The sequence below is a fragment of the Tuber melanosporum genome (assembly GCF_000151645.1).
Source record: "Tuber melanosporum whole genome shotgun sequence assembly, scaffold_199, strain Mel28".
Taxonomy (NCBI): domain Eukaryota; kingdom Fungi; phylum Ascomycota; class Pezizomycetes; order Pezizales; family Tuberaceae; genus Tuber; species Tuber melanosporum.
Window position 1 is genome coordinate 11,544 of NW_003298862.1, and position 20,271 is coordinate 31,814.

General features: G+C 46.1%; 3 protein-coding genes; 1 reads left to right on the plus strand and 2 right to left on the minus strand.

Annotated features, from left to right (window-relative positions):
• Window positions 1-10,638: 10,638 nt before the first annotated feature.
• On the plus strand, window positions 10,639-12,320 carry GSTUM_00000502001 (uncharacterized protein). XM_002837631.2 has 6 exons: window positions 10,639-10,962; window positions 11,030-11,182; window positions 11,250-11,518; window positions 11,570-11,618; window positions 11,672-11,838; window positions 11,945-12,320. Exons 5-6 carry the CDS (start codon window positions 11,762-11,764, stop codon window positions 12,060-12,062), a joined length of 195 nt encoding a protein of 64 aa, XP_002837677.1. The 5' UTR covers window positions 10,639-10,962; window positions 11,030-11,182; window positions 11,250-11,518; window positions 11,570-11,618; window positions 11,672-11,761; the 3' UTR covers window positions 12,063-12,320.
• Window positions 12,321-13,014: 694 nt separating this feature from the next.
• Window positions 13,015-13,874, minus strand: GSTUM_00000503001 (uncharacterized protein). XM_002837632.2 has 1 exon: window positions 13,015-13,874. Exon 1 carries the CDS (start codon window positions 13,568-13,570, stop codon window positions 13,226-13,228), a length of 345 nt encoding a protein of 114 aa, XP_002837678.1. The 5' UTR covers window positions 13,571-13,874; the 3' UTR covers window positions 13,015-13,225.
• A 1,139-nt stretch (window positions 13,875-15,013) lies between these two features.
• On the minus strand, window positions 15,014-17,594 carry GSTUM_00000504001 (uncharacterized protein). XM_002837633.2 has 9 exons: window positions 17,081-17,594; window positions 16,876-17,022; window positions 16,531-16,819; window positions 16,360-16,463; window positions 16,221-16,298; window positions 16,090-16,150; window positions 15,787-16,030; window positions 15,651-15,733; window positions 15,014-15,597 (listed from the first exon to the last, which is right to left on the minus strand). Exons 1-9 carry the CDS (start codon window positions 17,192-17,194, stop codon window positions 15,392-15,394), a joined length of 1,326 nt encoding a protein of 441 aa, XP_002837679.1. The 5' UTR covers window positions 17,195-17,594; the 3' UTR covers window positions 15,014-15,391.
• Between the last annotated feature and the right edge of the window lie 2,677 nt (window positions 17,595-20,271).

Sequence of the window (20,271 nt, forward strand, 5' to 3'; positions counted from 1 at the left end):
GGTGGTAGAGGAAACAGGCAAGGCCTTTATCAGGCCCAGATAGTCTCTTTAGTATGAAGAATTCACCTTCAGCTAGAGTCAGACATTATGAGAAGTAGGCATTGGTGGCCCAGCGGAGTAAGAAAGATGCTTGCTCAAACCAGTATTCCAGCTACTGGATGACCTTGAAGGGGTGTAATAATAGACAATCAGTGACTATTGGGATGCAGGAGGTGGGACATTTCTGTCAGGAGGTTCGCCAGCGCTTAAGTTCTAACTTGGGTACTGAGAAGGAGACACAGAGCCTTCTGCTTCTCTGAACCACAATGCATTTCTGGACCCAGTTGTAACACTTTGTGAGATCCATTGGCATCTGCAGTAGTGTTCTTCAGAGTTCTAGACTTTTCTAGTTATCATAGGGTGGATGCGAATGTATTCGCCTCTTATAGAAATTCCCTAACATTTGATACCAAATCTTAGTGCGAAAATATCTCATTACCTATAGCACATGCCAAAGATGTCACATCTTTGAAGCCTAGTAACCTCCTGAGTGGTTGATATATTTACTCTATTCCACTTCCCAGACTTAGCCACAGGTCCCCTCCCTTATATCCTGTATACAGCATCTGATTGGACAGATGGCAGCGATGTATATCGTGTTATTCTTACTCCTTCAATTCTGTAGTGCTATAGCCACAGGACGCAACTGTGATAAATATATATAATGATATGCAGGCCAGTAAGGGAGCCAGAGGAGGGTGTTGAAGTCCAGAGATTCTAATTCTGAGTGGGTTTACCCTACTTAGGTTGGTTCTTAGATATTGGATCTTGGTACTCCTAACACTCATTGACATTACAGATACTGTCAAGCAGGTACTATCCAACTACCTACTGCTGATCAGAACTGGAAGGACGGAGTTGAGAATTACAGTAATTGAATCTAAGCCATGAAAGAATTCTCTGGAGATAGTTCTTGGGAATTTTCTGTGACTTGTTCGTAGTAAAGCAAAGTGTGATCAAGTTCCTTCCTAGAAATCTAAAAAACCAACCGTCAAAAAAGTGAAAGTCCTTTGGATTACTCTAAGGGTAATACTGAGAGTACGAATCTAAGACTTGTAGAACAAGCCAGTTTTGGGGTACTGTTTTATCCTCCTCTTGGCATTTACAGAACCTTTCGTAAAGGTGAGCTTCGAGTTCTGACTATTGACAATGAACTAGACAAGATTGCGATTTCTGTGTGGCCTTTTTACTGGAGATAATTTGATCCTGATTAAGCCTCCAATTGTGAAGAGCAGTTATAGGAACGAGATATCTTGCCGCTACTTCTCGAAGAAGAGAAGCCCACATGGTTCCTAGACTGGGCTCATTTGCCGCCTGTGGAATCAGGTAATGAAACCACCATTCAAGCACTACGATCTTGAATTCCTGCGAATATGAGTCTTGAACTCAATATTGCTGTATTCTGAAGATGTTTGTTGAATGCTTGGGTATTGCTTTTAGTTGCCATCCCGGTTTAAAAGTACGTCTTAGTCTACTGGAGCTTGACTGCGACGATTTCAATACAGAATTGGGGTCGGCTGCCTCTGAGGGGTTTAAAAGTAATTCGATATTCATGATACTGATCGATCGTAGTCTGCTCTATTCTCTTTTCCTTCAGACACTCTATGAACACGGAATAAATCAATCTTTTAACTCTCCCTGCATATTGGCAGGCCGGCAGATTTGAATGACTGATTCATACATATTCAATTTCATGCATTTGTCATATCCTGGGAGTTCACAGGTTCGAGATTCGCCTTGCTATTGTAACACATTTGGTGTTAAGCTGTCGTTTGCCAGAAAGTTGAGACACTTCTCAGCACAGTTGAATCTTGACAGCGCCACACTGATGGCAACTCTCTTTTTTCACTAATTTAGTAATAGCGCCATTTCCAGTATCACCAGTAAATACGGTATTAGAGTATTCGGCTACCGATACGAGTACTGATGTCGGGGAACTTTTTTAAAATCCACAAAGGGGTTTTACTCGTAGTAGGCAAGGAGTACTGGTATCATACCGTATTTGGTGGTATTAATAGGTTTTTATAAGCGCTCGGATGCACATGGACTTTTCACCATGTATCTTTCGGTAAAGGTCTCCCATACCGCCCATTTTTATTATTTATCCCTCCTATGCCACCCATTTCTCTAATAGCAGAATTCCACTAATATATCATACCTGTTATCACTAATTTTTAAAAATTTTATATTTAAGACAACATGTATTTCTTAATATTCTAAGTAAGCTAACTTTGAGGGGAAAAGCTGATTTAACAGCCATACTGTATAATAGATATAGTTCTTCCTAGACTGTAAAGGTGAAAAGGCAATATAAAGTCTATAGGTTAAGGGGTAAGGAGTAAGGGGGTAGGGATAGAATGAGATAATTGGTGATCCCAAGATCGCAGAAACAAGTCTAATAACACGCACCAGATAACGGCACTCACAGTATCATACTCGAGTACAGTACAGTATGATACGAGCAAGCATACAGACTTGCACTGCTACGGACACTCTGGAATGTGCATCTCACACTCGAGTACGCCTGGGGATGTGCCAGAAAGCACTATTCCCATAGAGGATATATCTCCTTCAATTGGTTTTAGGAATAGAGGGGAACTCGCTTTACCTCTAAATATGATAATATACGACATTTACTTGACAAATGTTTCTAGGTAATATGGGTTCTCTGATTACAGTAAGGTCTATTCCGTTTTCGTGATTCAAGCTTAGAGTGTTGCACGACCAAGCATCAAATATCAGGCCTCCAGCCAAGATGATCTCAACAGCGGCTGTGGTATTGGCCGCAATTCCAATTCAGAACGTACTCGTAGACCACGGTATGTGCTCCTGCCTTATATATTCCGCCCTCGACCCGACCACCCCGAAGTGACTGATGAGAGCCATCTCCCGCACACATAAACGCTCCCCACCCAAAACCCCCAAACTCGAGGGCCTTTTGAACGCCTAATTTCTATTTATGCACCATGTCTACCACCGGATCTTGGAATACTTGCGATGCCCCTGGACGTGATATACATCCACACGAGACATCACAGATCATTCCCTTTGCAAAGCCCTTTGTAAGCTCGCCTAAACTCCCCTTCGGACTCAGCTACCTTGACATTTCCACGCATACCAACATCCGTGTTGCTGCCACCACTTCCGACATCACCAAAGAATCATTCAAGGTCAGCATCAATTCATGGGGTGACACCCATCTCGTCTCCGCTGGCATTAGCTGGCTCGAAGTATCTCCGGGTCACTTGGAATACCAGAGCGGGGAATTCTCCACTCAGCAGGACCATCCCTCGGACAAACCCCAGACGGAGACCTCACGTCGCATCATCTTCGACCGCCCCTTCCCCACCCCGCCCAAGGTGATCGTCTTCCTGAGGCAGTTCGACATGGCGAAGAACCCTTACTGTCGCGTGGTCACCAAGGTGTCAGGTATTGACGCAAGTGGCTTCACCATCCACATCAACACTTGGGCTGATTCCATCCTCTACTCGGCTACTGCGGGCTGGATAGCTTATCCTGAGGACCGTCAGCACGTCTTTAGCTGTACCGCCAGTACCGAGGAAATTCGCCACTGGACCAGTCCAGCCCAACTCAAGCACAGTAGGAGGGTCGACTTCGGAGGAATCAAGTTCTGGAAGACTCCGAACATCTTCATAGCCATCAATCAGCTCGATTTCAGCTGCAAATCATACATGCGCATCAAGGTTGAGGCTAAAGATGTCACTCAAACTGGCCTGACCTGGCATATAGACAGCTGGCTGGATCCCCTAATGGTTCGCGCTGGGGTTTCCATTCTCGCCGTGGTTTAGTCTGAGCTAGCGGGGTATATCTGATGGCACAGCTGTACGGTTGATGGGGCCAGCTTCTAGAGGTTGTGGAATTTGGCATTTTGGGATTCGGTTGTTTTATCACGGAATGATTTCGTTTTTTCTATGATGGATAACCCAATTTAGCCCGTAACGTACGGCACCGCCAAGCGGTGACGGCGCACGGATGCGGGACGGCCAACTACTTCAACGCCCACGATAGTAAAAAGAATACAGGTTGTCCATTTCTGATGCTAGAAGAATGAAATACATATGAAATAAAAGCTAAAAGCTAGGAGAACATAAATAAGACCATTACCAGAACATAAAACAAGATTCAAGAGAGTTACATACCAAAGGATAGGTAAAGAACTAAGAAGAACATTTCACTCCATAAAGAAAAAAAAAAAACTACTCCCGCCCACACAAAGTCATCCCAAATGGCCCGTCAGGTAGCCTTGGATTGGTAGGTGTTTCTAAGGGGACAGTGGTAGGTGGTTGCCAGCGTGGTTTAGGAGGAGGAGTAGGTAAGGATGAGGTACTTTCAGTGCCTTCACTGGTACTAATCAGAACTGAGTCTGGAGAGGAGAATATTGTTGGCAGAGAAGTAGTTGATCGGGCAAAGGTAACTTGGCGGTGGTAAGCCTGGTGGGAAGGCATAAAGGGGCTTGTAGGTGGTTGCTGATGCTGCAAGGAGGATTTTAACTTGTGAAAAGAGGTCTGTTGACTGCGAATCTGATTCTTCTTTTTATCTGCCTTTTACCGAATGTCATAGAGAGTCATCGCCTCCAGTCTATCAATGACTCTAGCAGTTGTCATTCACTGTTTATCAACCTTTTGTGTAATATTTACAGCTTTCTTACGGTCTTGTCTCCGCCTCTCCTCTGAAATTTCCAACACTGCCTGAATCCTGGCACTAATTTCTCCCAAGCGACAAATCAACTTTCTTAACTCCTCATGCGTTACTCTCCCTACTGACTAAAGAACCTTGTTGGTTTCTCTTCAAAAATCTGTACTTTTAGCTGGGGTTTGAAGACTGAGGGTTTGGGAAAAGCGGATAAGAAGTGTGTATGAGGTGGCGGTTGAAAATTGCAAGCGATCAAGAACAATCTTCAGGTAGTAAGGAATTAGACCAGTGAAGCGAAATGCTGATTTGATGTTATCACTAGTAATTGCCTTCTCCCATGCCTTCCTTAACAGTTACCAGAAAACACCTTTATGTATGCCACCACCCTGTTAGCGAGAATAGTCATCTACAGCCAAGCCGTAAAAATGTTGAAGAGGACCAAAGACAGCAACATCGAGTGGCTGTAAAAGATGTGTAGAGTGGGCTTGTAGACTGAGTAAAATAATTTTATTCTCCATGCAGCACATGCAGAAGTCCCAATTGAGATGGGATGAATGGCCATCGAGGATAATGAGCCATTTACGGTCTGGTCTGGAGGGTGGTGCAAAATGGTTGAAATGATGTATGATGAACTCAAATCCAAGAGTTTCATCTGTCCACCCCTTTGGTGAATCAGCTAAAAGTACATTTAGATCGTCTAAACTTTCATACCATTCCATGCAATGGCAAGCCTTTGCTTTAAAAATGAGAAATGGGGGAAGAAAGGTGCCAGATGCCCAAATTGTTTCCAAATCTGTAATCAGCTCCCTTTTACCATCATGGATCACTTGGAGATTCCTTCTCCCCACCCTTGTCACAACCTTTGTTTTGGCTGACATTTCCATCATAGATCCTTTCTCATCAACGTTGCATATATCTTCAGAAAGCATGGAATGTTAAATTCGAATTTAATTAAATTTTCGGAAATAGTCATTGATGATTTTTGGGTCATTTGCATAGGCTCGCTGTTACTCAAGATTTCTACTATAGCGTGATGCTATATCTCTATAACAGTTTAAAAATCTGCTTAGCCAGTTCTTTCCTAGGCCATCAGTGCCTCCAAGTCCTTGTATCCCTATCAATCCCTCTTTTTTCTTTCCAACCAACATTCTCGCCATTCCTTTCACCATGTCAAGTCGCAAAGGAAAGCCCCAGTCATCCAATCTCTTTATCCACCGAACAAGTGCACACTCTTCCACCACTATTAATAGTTGTTGATTAACATGGGCCTTCTGCCTAGATACCCGTTCTCCACTCATACGGTATGCAAGTGTGGATTTTGGCAAATCAAAGGCAACTGCTGTTGCTGAGATGGATGGATAGTTTCCTTTATGAAAGGTGGCAATTGCATTTGTGATCTGCTTTTCCCGAAGATCCTGAGGGCGGTTCTTTACTCGAGGCATGATGTGATTAGGAAAGGGTATCTGGATGAGGTTGGCGAGCCTTAGTACTGTGAGGGTGATGACACTGATCAACCTTTTATAATTTTCCACTTATGTGAAGAAAAAAGTCAAATTTACCCCACTTTCAGCCTCCGGTAACACCTTACCACTACATATTTTCACTTCCATAAACCTGCAGGAACAACAACTAGTTTCAAGACTCTCTTTTCATATATCTATCACCTATTTTAATTCAGTTCATTGTCACGAACGTGGCTTAGCATGGAAAAGGTTTTCACATGACACATAGTTATGAGTCACAAGTATGTTATTGTTTTTGCGCATATGACTCATTCGGGTCAGATGATTTGTTATGTGTGGGATTTGTGATGCTTTCACACATGGCTCAAGTATGAGTCATGGGATGGGCGCCTGGCGAGTATGCCTTGCGAGTATGCCTTGAGGGTAAGCCTTGCGCATATGATTTATGTTTGGCACATGACCTCATTATGAGGTCATAGGTTTCGCACATATGACTCAGTTGAGTCATATGACTTGTTGATTACATTATGATTAGTTTATGAGTTTTTATACATGACCTCGCTAGGAGGTCATGGGTTTTGAGCATGTGATCACTTCGGTCACATGACTAGTTTGTTATGATTTGGTTTCGCACATGTGACCACTTTAGGTCACATGATTACAGGCGGGAAGAATACTATATAAGGAGGCCAATGCAGCCGAGGAAGATAGGTTCTTCATGCTTTGTTCTAAGTACTTTTCCTACTTATTACTTTAACGAATATAAAACACCTTTACGATCTTTATCTTTATTACAACGATATCATTACGCCAAGAAAAGCTCTTCATGCAGAAGAGTTAGAGAAAGCTTACGATAGGCATTCCCGATAGAAGACAGAGGTCTTGTACTATCGGTAACGAAGGCATAGGCCTAGTGCTATCGTAAGACGAAGAAAGAAAAAGAAAGAGAAGAGAAGTATCGTTCCCCGTTGCCAAGAACTAACCATCCTAGGAGGGATCGTTACATTCATATGCATTTACCCCGCTTTCCCCTGCCTGTTCTCTAATCCACTTGCTTTCAGCACTGATGGATGTCCCATGGAACAGCAATAGGCACCACCCTCCCATTGACACCACATTTGGATTCTCCTCCTTCAGCGCTTTCATTCAGTATGCTTTTCAAGTCTCTGACATCAATATTGGGTGACCTACATGATAAGAACATATGTTGACATTGAAGTAGTTGGCCGTCCCGCATCCGTGCGCCGTCCCGCTTGGCGGTGCCGTACGTTAAATGCTAAACCGCCCCCGCCAGACTACTCGTATATCCCGGGGCGCAAAAAATGCCCAATTTATTCCATCTCCCCAAGCCATCCGCGAGAAGTGCTGAATTGTGTTTTTTTAGCAAGTGATGAGATACTCGTATGAAAACCTGGTTACGTTATGTAAACCGTACAGTACATGACCTAATCACCGTCCATACACTAGTAGTGATTTTAAAATTGGTGCTACACATGTGTTGCAAACAGTTACCCGCCCCGCTAACATGGGCTGGCATGAGTAACATTGCCTTTCTTCCAGCCAGACTACGATACCCTCAGGCTTTGGCTTCCCTCTCTCCGGCTGCTTTAACGATAGACTCAATCTGGTGACCCAGCCACTTTATATTACCCACGCCCAGGTATCCTCACCAATGAAACCACCATCACATCGTCCAGTAAACCAGCTAAAGTGCCCGACACTAAAAAGCCGGCCCTCTTGGTCATTCTCTTTCGCCCAGCAAAAGAGCAGCGCCCCGGCAGAAATTTGTACATGTACTTGTCCCCCTTCCAGATGCTCCTCCTACAGCTCTCAACCGATACTCATTGTCTCATATCATGAACAATAAATTGGAGATCGAGGGTAAAGTAATATGAAGAACATATAAAACGGTATTGATTGAGGAAAGAAAGCGAATTGCTTGCCTGTACGGTACCTTTCCAATGATGGATACACCTGAAGCTATCCTACTTGCACTGTAGTAACCAGCAACGGCTCTGTATCAGCAGGACTCTGATGTCCCAACTGGTACGGCAGGTGTCCGTGCATATTCGTGAATTCCATCACATTGAAGTCATCCAACCAACACTCACGTTATCAAGAAAACAGAGTTCAGATAATTAAAACGGCCCCCCATCCGTTGTTGGATTTGCTATCATAGTCGCGAGGGTCGATCTTGGACCCACGGGGCTGGATCAAACTCGAAGAAACCACAGCAGATTAGATGACTATGGTACTGTAGATGATGAGGCACTCAAAGATTGGCATGTAGATTGGCTCGACGGCCGTGACACTGCCACCAGACGAGTATGATAGTATTTATCAAGCCACGGGCCGTGGCCAGCCAGCCCGGCCTCACCCAAAGACGCCGTACGGGGGCGGGGGGGAGGTAACCTTTTTCCTGGGTGTTTCAACCATTCCCGGTAGGGCGGAGATCTGGTCTGGGGAGTATGGTATGATATGATACGCGGAGGTGGATGTTACTCGTAGCTATGGGATAGACAGGGGTTTGAAGTCCCCACCTTTTCTATTTTTACGATAATATTGTGTGTTGACAAAATTAACCACGATTCAACAATCGGTGGCAACCCATCCCTCTTCATCACCCCGCACTCTCAACAATACCTAAAAAAATTGCTCTAAGTCAAACAAGAAGAAACCATTCTGCTCAATTCCTTTTTTCAATAAACTATGCCTCCTATTCTTCACAGTCATGCCAAAAAACCTATTCCCTCTACACATCTCTCTGAGTTTACAAGGAGGAAGATTGTCAGGTTATATGAGTCTCAGATGAGATATCGGCAAATTTCCCACTACCTTAATATCCTCTATACAACTGTCAGAAAAACAATTACATAAGGACATCAAGAGGGCAAGGAGAATAAGGGTAGAGGAAGACATCCCAAAACTACCAAGTCACAGGATGATACTATGGTGGAGGAAGCTCTTAAAAATCACCATACTACCTATTCTGATATTGCTGAGCAAGTTGCTCCCAATGTTTCTAGTAGGACAATAAGGAGAACACTTGAAAAAAAGCACCTTAGAAAGTGGATGGCATAAGAGAGAGTTCATTTAGATGAGGATCTAACTCTAGAAAGGTTGGAATAGGCATTAGCTCATAGGTATTGGACAAAGGAGATGTAGAGAAGAAAGGTAATATGGGGGAATGAGGTAGCTGTAGAAAGGGGAGAAGGAAAGAGGAGAAAATGTGTTTTCAGATACCCATATGAGAAAGGGAATAAGAATTGTGTTGAACCTAAGGCAAGGAGAGAGGAGAGAGGGATTAGCCAGATGATGACTGGTTGTTTTTATAGTTAAACTCATGGTTTTTTTTGCCTATTTTTCCTGATCCTTCTTCTGCTAGGGATAGAGTTACTGGGAAGTCAATTATGGATATTTATGATCATTATGACTTTCTAGGCATATGGGAAAATACCAGAGAAAAGGCTGGAGAAGAATAGGTATTTTTTATCATTGACAATGCTAAGACTCACTTGCCTTTTAGGAAATAGCTCAGAAGGCAGGGAATTACACTGATGGAAATTCCTGCCTATTTACCAGATCTCAATTCAATTGAAAATATTTGGTCTCTGGTGAAAGGTAAGCTTCACAAGTACTACCCTGAGCTTTATCTTATGAAGGATGATGTCAATGTAGTCAAGAAGGCAATAGTAGAGGCCACCACTCATTGTTATGAACTTCTTAACCCAAAGGTTTTTGATACTTTAGCTAGATCAGTGGTGGATAGAATAGAGGCAATTATTAAGGCTGACGGGTGGTATACCAAATATTAATTTCTACTATGTATTTACATCTTTTAATTTTTTTTTAGTTTTCATGATAGTGGATTGGTGGGTGAGTGTGGTTGTCATCGCCAAAGATTTTCCTCTGTTGAATCATGGTTAATTTTGTCTCTGCACAATATATTAGGGAAAAAATATTTTATAAAAGTAATTACTTGTATATTTTATTACATTAATAACTTCGAAACTTGGGTGGGAGTTAGATCCGGTTTCTATCTTGTTCAGAGAATATTAATTTTTATTAAAATACTTGTTACTAACACCTTGCCAGGAAACTCCATTCCCTTAAATTAGTTATTAAATTTTTCTTAAAATTTCTATTTCTCCCTATTTTGTTATGACTGTAATATTTCAATTTACCTTTTTGTGTCATCCGCGGGGGAGATAAACAAGATATTTAAAAGTATTTAGGAAGATTAGGGGCCTACGGCGGAGTCCTTATTAGAAATTAAAATGCTAATCTTTTTGACTTTGAATACCGTTACTGGAGCATCATCTTCTCAACTTTGGATACCACCGGTAGGGTAACGTTTGTGAACCGGAATTGCTGCGGCAAAATTTTTTCGTCATGGGTTGACGTCTGGGTGTTTGTACTGGGGTGATGTTTGGTTGGCCACCATCGTCATCTCTTTCCCTCGCCTGTCCTGTTCCCCTCCTCTGTTCTTCTTTCTTTCCCCCCTCCCTTTGAAAGACTACGAAAAGGCTTCCTATCCGTAGTGCTTGCCATGAGCTGGGAAGCTCTAGGCTTAAGGCTCGAGCCCATTGAGCTGACTTACTCTCCGCGCCGATCCAACTTGAGTTTGTCTAAACTTGGCTCAGGTTATGAGAAGTCGAGGATTGGGAAATTAAGTTAAATGCATAGGAGAACTGCAAATAAAGGACGATCAGGTCTTCTACGAAAATACAGCCTACAATTCATTTCCTTTTTTCCCCTCTTTACATTTTCTACTTTAAATACCATTTTCTCTCCTCAGATTTCTACGGTATAGCTCCACCTTCAACCACGCTAAGCTAGTGTCAGTGATATCCTACGCCTGCTAACAAATGCAGGCTCCAGCCAGCTCAGGCTCGAGCTTCATAAGAATTCTCAAGCACCTCGAGTCCATTTCCTTGCGAGTCAAGCCGGCTCGAGTCCACCATGATAGAGTATGGTTCGACTCGAGCCGGCACCTGACAAACACTACCTATCCATTTTGAGTCTTTGTGCGCACTCCCGCAATTAGCCATCCAAGATGTTGTAGGGGAGTTCTCAGACCTTAGGCCCTCAAAGGAGAATATAGGTCCCTCCCCTGGGCGGTGAAGGAGTTTGCTAGTTCCTCCACGACTAGCATTCGTCTTATACCGTACGAACTCGAATAATTGAACCTCACTCTAAGACGTCCGAAAGCTCCTCTCCCCCGGATAAGGGGTGAAAACACTGCGAAACGTGACCCCCGGGGCCCCAGTTTAAGACTGGGAAAAAGTAATGGAATAGCCTCACCTTACCAGCAAAGGCAACTCCAATGTCCCAGCTCCAGGTTCAATTATCCGAGTAATACGGTATGTAACCCGATATACTACTAGTGACTAAACTAATAATCACTGTGACAGCAGGACCAGATAACAGAGCTGGACCAGCGGATTCTTGGACAGTCGAAGGGTTTTCTTTCACATATCCCAAGTTAGCTTACAGTCTACTTATCTTGGTTATAGGAGTTGGGAGCCTTGATAACGAGGGTGGAGACGGGTCTTCGCGAATCGAGAACCCGATTACTTCCATCCAATGGCAGATTAGATGGAAGTATGGCTTCACCTCGAGTAATGCCGATATATCTGTCACGTGCCTTATCTGGATACATTGCACAAGGAGGTTCAACCAGGTCTTTCTTCCCACCATGCTTCGCGTGACGGATATAACTATCGGCCACACTTGTCAACTCATTCCGGAGAAATTGGCTAACTGTACGTAAATTCAAACCACGTTAGAGCCGAGAGTCTTTCGCTTGAGAGAGAACTTCCTACAAACAACACAATTGGTGTTGACAACTCTGCTAGGACACCGGAAAAACACAGAGCCATATTGGGAAGATACAAGGTGACCTAGGAACCGTGAATTGGTCTGTACTCAGGACCTCACGCTCACGCTGATTGGGGCGATAGTATCGCCACTTGAGGAAGAGACCGATAAACTCCTCCGGACACCATAAATTACATTAGCCAGGTCACCATTGAGCGACTGAAGCCTAGTTTTCCGAAGACCGGAGGACAAAATACGCACTAAAAGGTCCTGAAACTCGGGAACGAACGACGAGACGCCAGTGGTCTTGAGGGAGGGGTGAGTGACCCAAAAAAGGCTTCTTAATCATTTAGACACCAACAATACTTTTACAGTCCCTAGCGGTGGTGATGATTGCATCCAGGGTAAGCGGTAGATCAATTCCAGTCAGTTCCAATTATGCATACTAATTGTCACTTGCACAACAGGGGGCCCGGGCAAGGGGGAGGCATGAGTCTCTCGATGGGGACACGTGGGTGGGGGCCGGTTTTTTGTTTGTTTTTTTAAGAGGGAATAATATAATTGCCCCCGCGACGTTTTTCAATAAGTGTGAAGTAACACTACTGGTACTGTAAGTTAGTGAATTGTTCGGACCCTGTAACCGTTCCAAACAGCTCAACATCATCCAGTCACCGCGTCGACGGATTCCCGACGCCCCCAGCGCAAAAAAAGAAGTCCTCACGTAGGACATGTTTATTATCCCCGCCGGGAGAAAGGAGTGATGGCAAGGTCACTCCCACTATTTCTTGTCTTCTACCCTAGCGAGTGATGCTGCATGACCTTATTCGGCGCAGTAGTAGAGTACACGTATTAGTACAGTTCATTGCTGAAGATGTGAAGATGGTAAACGTATATTGCACTGCACTATACTAGAGAAATCCGTTTTCATCGCGTCATTGATTTCGTTCTTTGGTTGCACCCAGGCTATGTAATGTAATTGCGGCGCCTATGTTCAAGTCGTTGTCTATGATATGCATACCGTCCGTCTGAAACAAAGGATGAGCGAGGAAAGACACGAACAACCACAACAAACCCATGGTGCATCAAGAGAAAAAGGAGAAAGAAAGAGAAGAGTGAGACGAAGGAAAGAAAAAAAAAGCCAATTATCATCCATCCATCATCCAACCAATCCATAGCCCTGGTACAAGAAATACATCAAGAAAAACGCCGGAAATGCAACCCAACCAAACCCGAGCAAGCAAGCAAGGAAGTCAAGACCTCTCCCGCTCCTGTTCCCACCCTGCACTGACAAAGACCTCCCCATCCTCTTCCATAACCTTCCCGCGATCCCACTCCCTAACGCCCCCCCTCACCCCCCATCTGATCCCCTCAATATCCTCCTCTCCCCCTGTCCTACTCTTCTCCCAAGTGCGTATAAACTCCTCCTTGAACCCCGCGACCCTCAACCGCTCCGCGCCCAGGCTTTTCCATCTCTGCCGATCGCGGTAGGCTTCGAGTGCTGTATCCCAGTCATCATCGTCGGAGGGGAGGTTGGAGGGGGGGTGGAATAGAGAGTCTTGGGTTGGGTCGTAAGCGGAATCGAAGTGCGCGTCCATGGGGTTTCGACCATTGGTGCTGGTGGTGCCACCGCGACCGCGGGCGGGTGGTGGGGGGGGTTGTGGGCCTATTAGCTCTTCTTGGTATTCGTCGGCAAGGGGGGCGGGGGAGAGCCGTTTGGTTTTGGAGGTACTGCTGCGGTGATGGTGATGGCGCCGGCGGTGGTGAGAATGGTGGCGGTGATGTCGGCGCGGGGACTGAGACCGAGACCGAGAACGAGACTGGGAACGAGAACGAGACCGAGACCGAGGCCGACGATGATGACGATGTCTATGCCTCCGAGCCCTTGCACTCGAGTGTCTATCCTCCCTCTCCTCCTCCTCCCTCTCCCTCCTCCTCCTTCTCCTCCTACTCCCACTCCTGCTCCTACTCCTACTCCTACTCCTGCTCCTGCTCCTGCTCCTGCTCCTATACCTCTCCCTCCTCCTCTCCCTCTCCCTTCCCCTCTCCCTTCCCCTTGCCCTAGCCCTCTCCTTCTCCCTCTCCCTCTCCCTCTTTCGAGACCTAGACCGCCGCCGCTGCTCCCTCGCCAGCAACGCAGCATTATGCGAATCCACCTCCCGCACAATGTTCCGCAGAAATCGCGTATTCGGCTTTGGCGCGCCCGCTCTGCCTACCCTGCTGAGGCGCGAACTCTGCTCTGCGGCTTCTTTCTCTAGCAGCTGGGCGATATAATTATCTGCAAAGTCGGTGGGAAGTTTCATGGTGGCTGCAGTGGTGGTGGTGTTGTTGTTGTTGTTACTATTTTTGTTGTTCTTGTTGTCGTTGTCGCCGTAGAAGAATGAATGGGGTGGGGAAGGGATGGGGTGAAGGTTGCAGTGGTGGCTCGCCTACTCGCTCGCGACGGGAAAGTGAAAAGGACGAGGGAAGGTCCAGTTGGTTTTCTCTTGGCGGCGAGATATACTCGGCTTGGCCCGGCTTGGCGATTGTATTGTCCAGTAGAGTAACAGGCCTCACATCGGGTCACTCACTCACCCAATCATCAAACCCCTCACCTCACCAATCCTCTCTCTCTGTTGGTATGATATGTATGGAAGGAAAGAAGGAAGGAAAGAGGGGTCACAGCCTTGCTTCCGCTGCTGCTGCTGTGCTGACCCTGTTTGCTGTCCGCAGCACACGCCTACCCACCGCGCCGGGGAACTATCACTGCTGATCACGCGCTATCCGACACCTTATCCACCTGCCTATCTTCCCACCGGTACTTGTACTGTGCTCGAGTACCTATCCATTTATCTATCCATTGCTCAGACCTCGAATTGGCCGCTCCAGCCATAATTCACTTGCCGAAGAGTGGGATGAGGGGGGACATTATACTCGTACTAGTTATTCATCACTCATTGATTCATTTATTCACACCTGCAGCATCCCAGCTATGTTATTGTATTGTTATTAAAAATTCATGGCCATTTCAGCAAGTGCGCACGAACGCAGCGTGACATAACTCCTAGATATATAATAATATTATTATCTCCTCTGTTCTGCTCTGGCCAAGCTCGAACATTCCACATACATATATGCACACAATCAAGATGTTGAACCAGGATAATATGCTAGGTAGATAGGCAGGAAGCGATTCACTGGCCTATCATACAAGTCGTTGTAATTCATCTTAGCGAGTGAAAAAAAAAAAAGGGAAGGATGAGGAGAGGCGAAGAAATTGTAGAGGAAGAAATTGTAGAGGATTAAATAAGCATGCCAACGCCATACGAACAACGGATTATTCCGATAAAAAAGAAAGAAAGAAGAAAAGAAAAAAAGATCAACCCTCTAACTTGATGATATATATCGTTTTCAGGAAGGAAGTGGTACCAGCGCTGTACTCAAACCTCTTTATCGTTGAAGCGGATGCCCGGATACGGGTGTTCGTCACCGGCACTATACCGACGACCCCAATTTCTGGGCTGTCGACGAATGAATGCGCCGACGGAGCCTAGGTACCCTTCGTGTCTGAGGAAGTATGCCTTCTTTTCGCCCTTGGACCAGAATTTGATGGCGTAGGAGAGGGTGTTCATGGTTTGTTTGTGGCCTAAGGGGGTGTTAGTGGAAGACCCGGAATACCGGGGCCGCTAACAGTCGTACCTCGAATAAAGGAACCGCCAAAGTAGATGTGTTCAAGGCCATGGTTCTGGGCCTGAAGGTATGCAATTTGTCCAATGTTGTTACTAAGAATTGTCAGTCATGTCTTGAATCGGATGGTTATCGTCCCGTAACTCACCTGACTGCGTAGAGCAAACTCCGGCTGATGTCCTCGGGCTCGAAGCCTCTGTTCTTTCCGTTGGCGGTGGAGGGCTCCGGAGAGTATTCCGTCCCGGATTCTACCTGCTTCTTGAAAACCTTACCAAAACTACTGGCAATAGTGGAGGATTTCAAGCCTATCCGGCCGTATCCGCCACCATATATGTCACCTACAAGCATATCAACCTTGGCATTGTCGCCCTTTTCGGCCATCCCCAACATTTCTGCGCAGGCGCGATTAGTCCGTGTTATACTGGTGAGTTCAACGCTGGATAAGCTATACCATCAAACGATCTTGCCGATGTCAAAAGCGACAGAAGGCCCCACAGGGTCCCGCCACCAAGCTAACAAAAGTGAGCCGTTGCGCGATCCGAAAGCAGTGATGCTCGCAAGACACGGAGACGGAATACGTACCGATGAACCGCCAATCCTCTGAAACTGTTGAGGGCCCGAAACTTTGATCATGCTAACGCCGGAACCAATGTTCACCAGCTACAGCGACAAAAGGTTAGAAGCCATAAGGCAGCACACGAGAAGCGCTGAAATCACAAACCAAGTAGGGATAGATGTCTACTCGTCGCTCAGCGAATTGCATGGGGTCTTCTTCGCTGTATGTGAAAACCTCATCGGGAATCTCGGTGATGAAGAAATCAAGACCTGCGGACCAATTAGACTCAGCGTCGAAGCCGGATGAAGGTTGTCGCGGGCACGTGCGCGCGCTCACCAACTATCAAACATTCCATCTCATCTTCTCTATAGATCTCCACTCCTAATGCCTCCTTAATTTTGTCGTAGTATTTGTATGCGCCTCCCCCAGTGGCCATGATGTGCAGACGGTCCCTCTTGTTCACCATGCAATGGCCCTGTCCCGAGCGCTTTCCATTAACAAGACTATCCATGAAGCCAATCAAGTCGTCGATATACTCGGTTTCGAAATTCTTGAAGCTCAGCTTTCCACCCTGACCACTGGGATCTCGAGTGAAATAGACGCACTTTGCCAGTGAACCGCCAATCTATGAAAGATAGATGTGAGCGACCGATAGGGGCTAGGCAGAGCGGTATGTCTTACATCAACGGCAATGTGCGATACTCCAGCCTTGTGGTGCGGTAGACGGATGTCTTTGGTCTCGCTCGGTCCGGTAGAGCGTGGAGGAGAGCCGCTTCGAGGAGGGGTGGATGAATCGTCGTCCACTATAAAAGCTCCTTGCACATTAATCTACACTCCCCATTAGCAGTGGACAGTGAAGCAGTCCCGGATAAAGAACTCCACCCACACGAACTGAGCCGGGGCGATCCAATTGCTCGAATGCTTTATTCTTTCTCTGACTATTCGCGATTCCCTTTGGAGCAACATCAGACTGAGACTCGTCCGGTGAAATAGTGTCCATTGCGATTGTTTGTATGGTGTCTCCCGAGGGATCTCACCGCCTTTAAGATGGCAGCAGAGGACGGGCCAAGCCCCAGGGCCCTAGGGGACCGGGAAAGAGCTAAACGGTTGGGAGGATGGTTGGGGGATGGGTTGGGTAAGGTGGAAGGGTGTTTGCTCGCGCAACAATCCGGGTATGATAGCAGTTGGAGGCGTAGTTCCAGAGGCGCAAAACGGCACAGGTTGAACGGCTTAGCAAGGGACGAGGACAGAAACAGATGGAAGAAGGCGCGACTGGGGAAAACGGGTGTGGAGAAGTTGTAGTCATTTGACAGTTACTCTACCTTACCGTATTATTACCGGACTTTTGGAAGGAATGAGATGAGTAGGGACGAGGTTAGGGTTTTTCCTTTTCCTTTCAGGGAACAGAGTTGGGACGGACGGACGGACGGATGAACAGAAGCAAATTTTCCTTTTTCTTTTTTTTTTTTTTTTTTTTCTTAGCTGCACATTGCACAATTACTTCCCAAATTGGGTGGCACACATTTTCCCATCGGACCTTTGAAAGTTTTCGCACCCTAACCCTAACCCTAATAGATAATTCCACAGACAGCGAAAAGTGGATACGGAATAAGAGGGGCTGTACGAGATACAGATCATTTCTCAAGGTAATGGACCACTCACTATAACGTATGATATCCTGGACAAAGAATGCGCAACACGGCGAATCTCGCACCCTTTCCAGCGAACCATGAATCACGCATACCGGATTCTCGGAAAGCACCACCTCAACCACCCTTCGTTATAGCTTGGTAATCCTCTTTGTAGCGGAGCGGGAACCCTTACAAATCTCCCCCCACTAAACCCATGCCCAAGTTGCCTGATTTCGGAGCTGAGTTTTTTTTCTTTTCTTTTGGTGGCGGTAAAAGCAACTCGAGAAATAAACGCAGAAAATACTCGCATCCAAACATAAAACAACCCTCTAAGGCCCGGCCCCAACATGCAAGTATTGTAGGATGATGGCACTTCTACAAGTAAATGCAATGTTGCTTTAAGTTTCATGTCGGAAAGTCAGATGCACCGTGCTGACCGGGATTATGGACAGCAGCAGCAGCAGCAGCAGCATTACAGTACCCCGGCAGAGTTCAGGCCCCGATATCAGAAGCTCTTATTGCATTAAGATAAACCCTTCTCTCAGTTGGCCCGGAAGTTGTGAATTTTGTGGGCTCTCATGGGCAGCCCTTCTTTCACCTGCCGAATCAGCAGAACCCCCCCCCCTCAATCCCCCAGATAAGTCAATTTGGAAATGATGGTAAGCCAGGTTCTCAACACCTCGAACCATCTTCCCATTCCTCTTCCGTCCACCGGCGCCCCTACAGCAGGATTTATGCTCCCGAGAACCGCGGGTACCTTTTCCCCCCGAACCCAGAGAGAGAGATGAGAGCTCTTGGGAGATGAATTTATAAACACCCTCCAAAAAAAAAAAAAAAAGAAGAGAGAGAGAGAGAGGCATGATATGATAAAAGACAAAAAGTAACCACCACGCCTTCCAATCCTACCCACCAAATGTTGAACACCACGCACCGTGCCTCAAACCCGTGAGCCATGCCCATACTATACCACCCCATTCCAACCTAACGAATAGAATAGAAGAGGAGGGGAGGGAGAGGAGAAACCCTAACCTGATCTCCCCCTTCTATCACGCTGCGCACTCCAAAGTACGGTGCGGTGCGGTGTAGCACACGCCAGCCTTTTTGCAGCAATGGGGAAGGCGAAATACCAGAACTCAAAGTTTAGCCAGAGCTATATGGCGAGGAGGTTGATATAAAGTTGACCAAACCTTTCCCCCCTTCACCAAAACCCCGGGCTCCAACTACCAGCTCTGCAAGTTACCCCTGGGAGTCAGTTATCGGCCACGGTGCCATACATACGGTGCTCAAGTATTATCATACAGTGGAAGGAATCTATGACAGAGCGTTTTTACTGGTAGAAGTAACTCCGGCACATTTTCATGCTAAAATCCAGAAAATCAACCACCTATGAAAAAACGCTTCCTATCTTATCATGACTGCATTTACCAGCTTCCATATGATATGTGTAATTTCACTCCACCGCAATGGCGGTAATCCAGAAATTTAGAAAACACTGGAACGGTTTTTCAAAACAATATATCCCTTGGGAAGTGCTCTAGTACTGGGTCCTCCTCGTGCCAGGTTGTATTGGTGCTCGTACTTGTGCAGAGCCGTGGGCTTGGCCGGTTTTTGATATGGCAAGTACCATGATTAGAAGTGACGGGAAAGGGGGAATCAAGTAAGAATTACAGTAAAAAAAGAAAAAAAGAAAAGGTTCAGTTTCTGGCTTTCGGTGCCAAAGTTAATTGGAAGCTCACACTTCTCCTTTTCAGCCAAGTCTCAAGTTGATAGGGAGGCGCTGTGCCGTGCAAGCACTGTACCGTACTTTGGCTTACCCCATGTTCAAGTTACTGATACCGGCAGTCTGGTTCGTACTTTTCGCCTACGCTATCAGTATCGATTTTAGTGGGGGGGGAGAGGACTTGGGGAATTTGAACATCCTTTGTGATTTGCCATCTCCGACGTCCTCGAATCCCTACTTTGCAGTACTTGTACAGGTACTTGTATATTCGGAGACAACAACTCCCGACAAGGATTGGAACTTTCCCGGAACGGTGTAGCTCGAGGCCTGTAGACACGCTGGGCCTCATTAACCGGTACCCACGATTCTATAGTATCAACCTGTTAAACCACACCCGTCGTGGGCTAATGACCCGATAGCCAATTCCGAGAGATCCTGTGGCGTGCCGATAGACACGTTCAGGACACCGCGGAACAGCAGGAGTGGGACATGCACAATACCAGCAGCCGGTACTGCATGGTGTCTGGGAGAAAGGGTATACCGTAGTACCGGTGTCGGTGCTGTAGTCTCCACTTGAAGACCGGGAAAGAGAGTCTCTCACAATACGAGACCGAGACCACGACTACTGCTATCATACCCCATATATATTCGGTATCACCGATACCATAGCGATATGTGTCATTCTCCAGGGTTGGCCTTGCTCAGGTTTAGGGGTGGCGCCGCGCG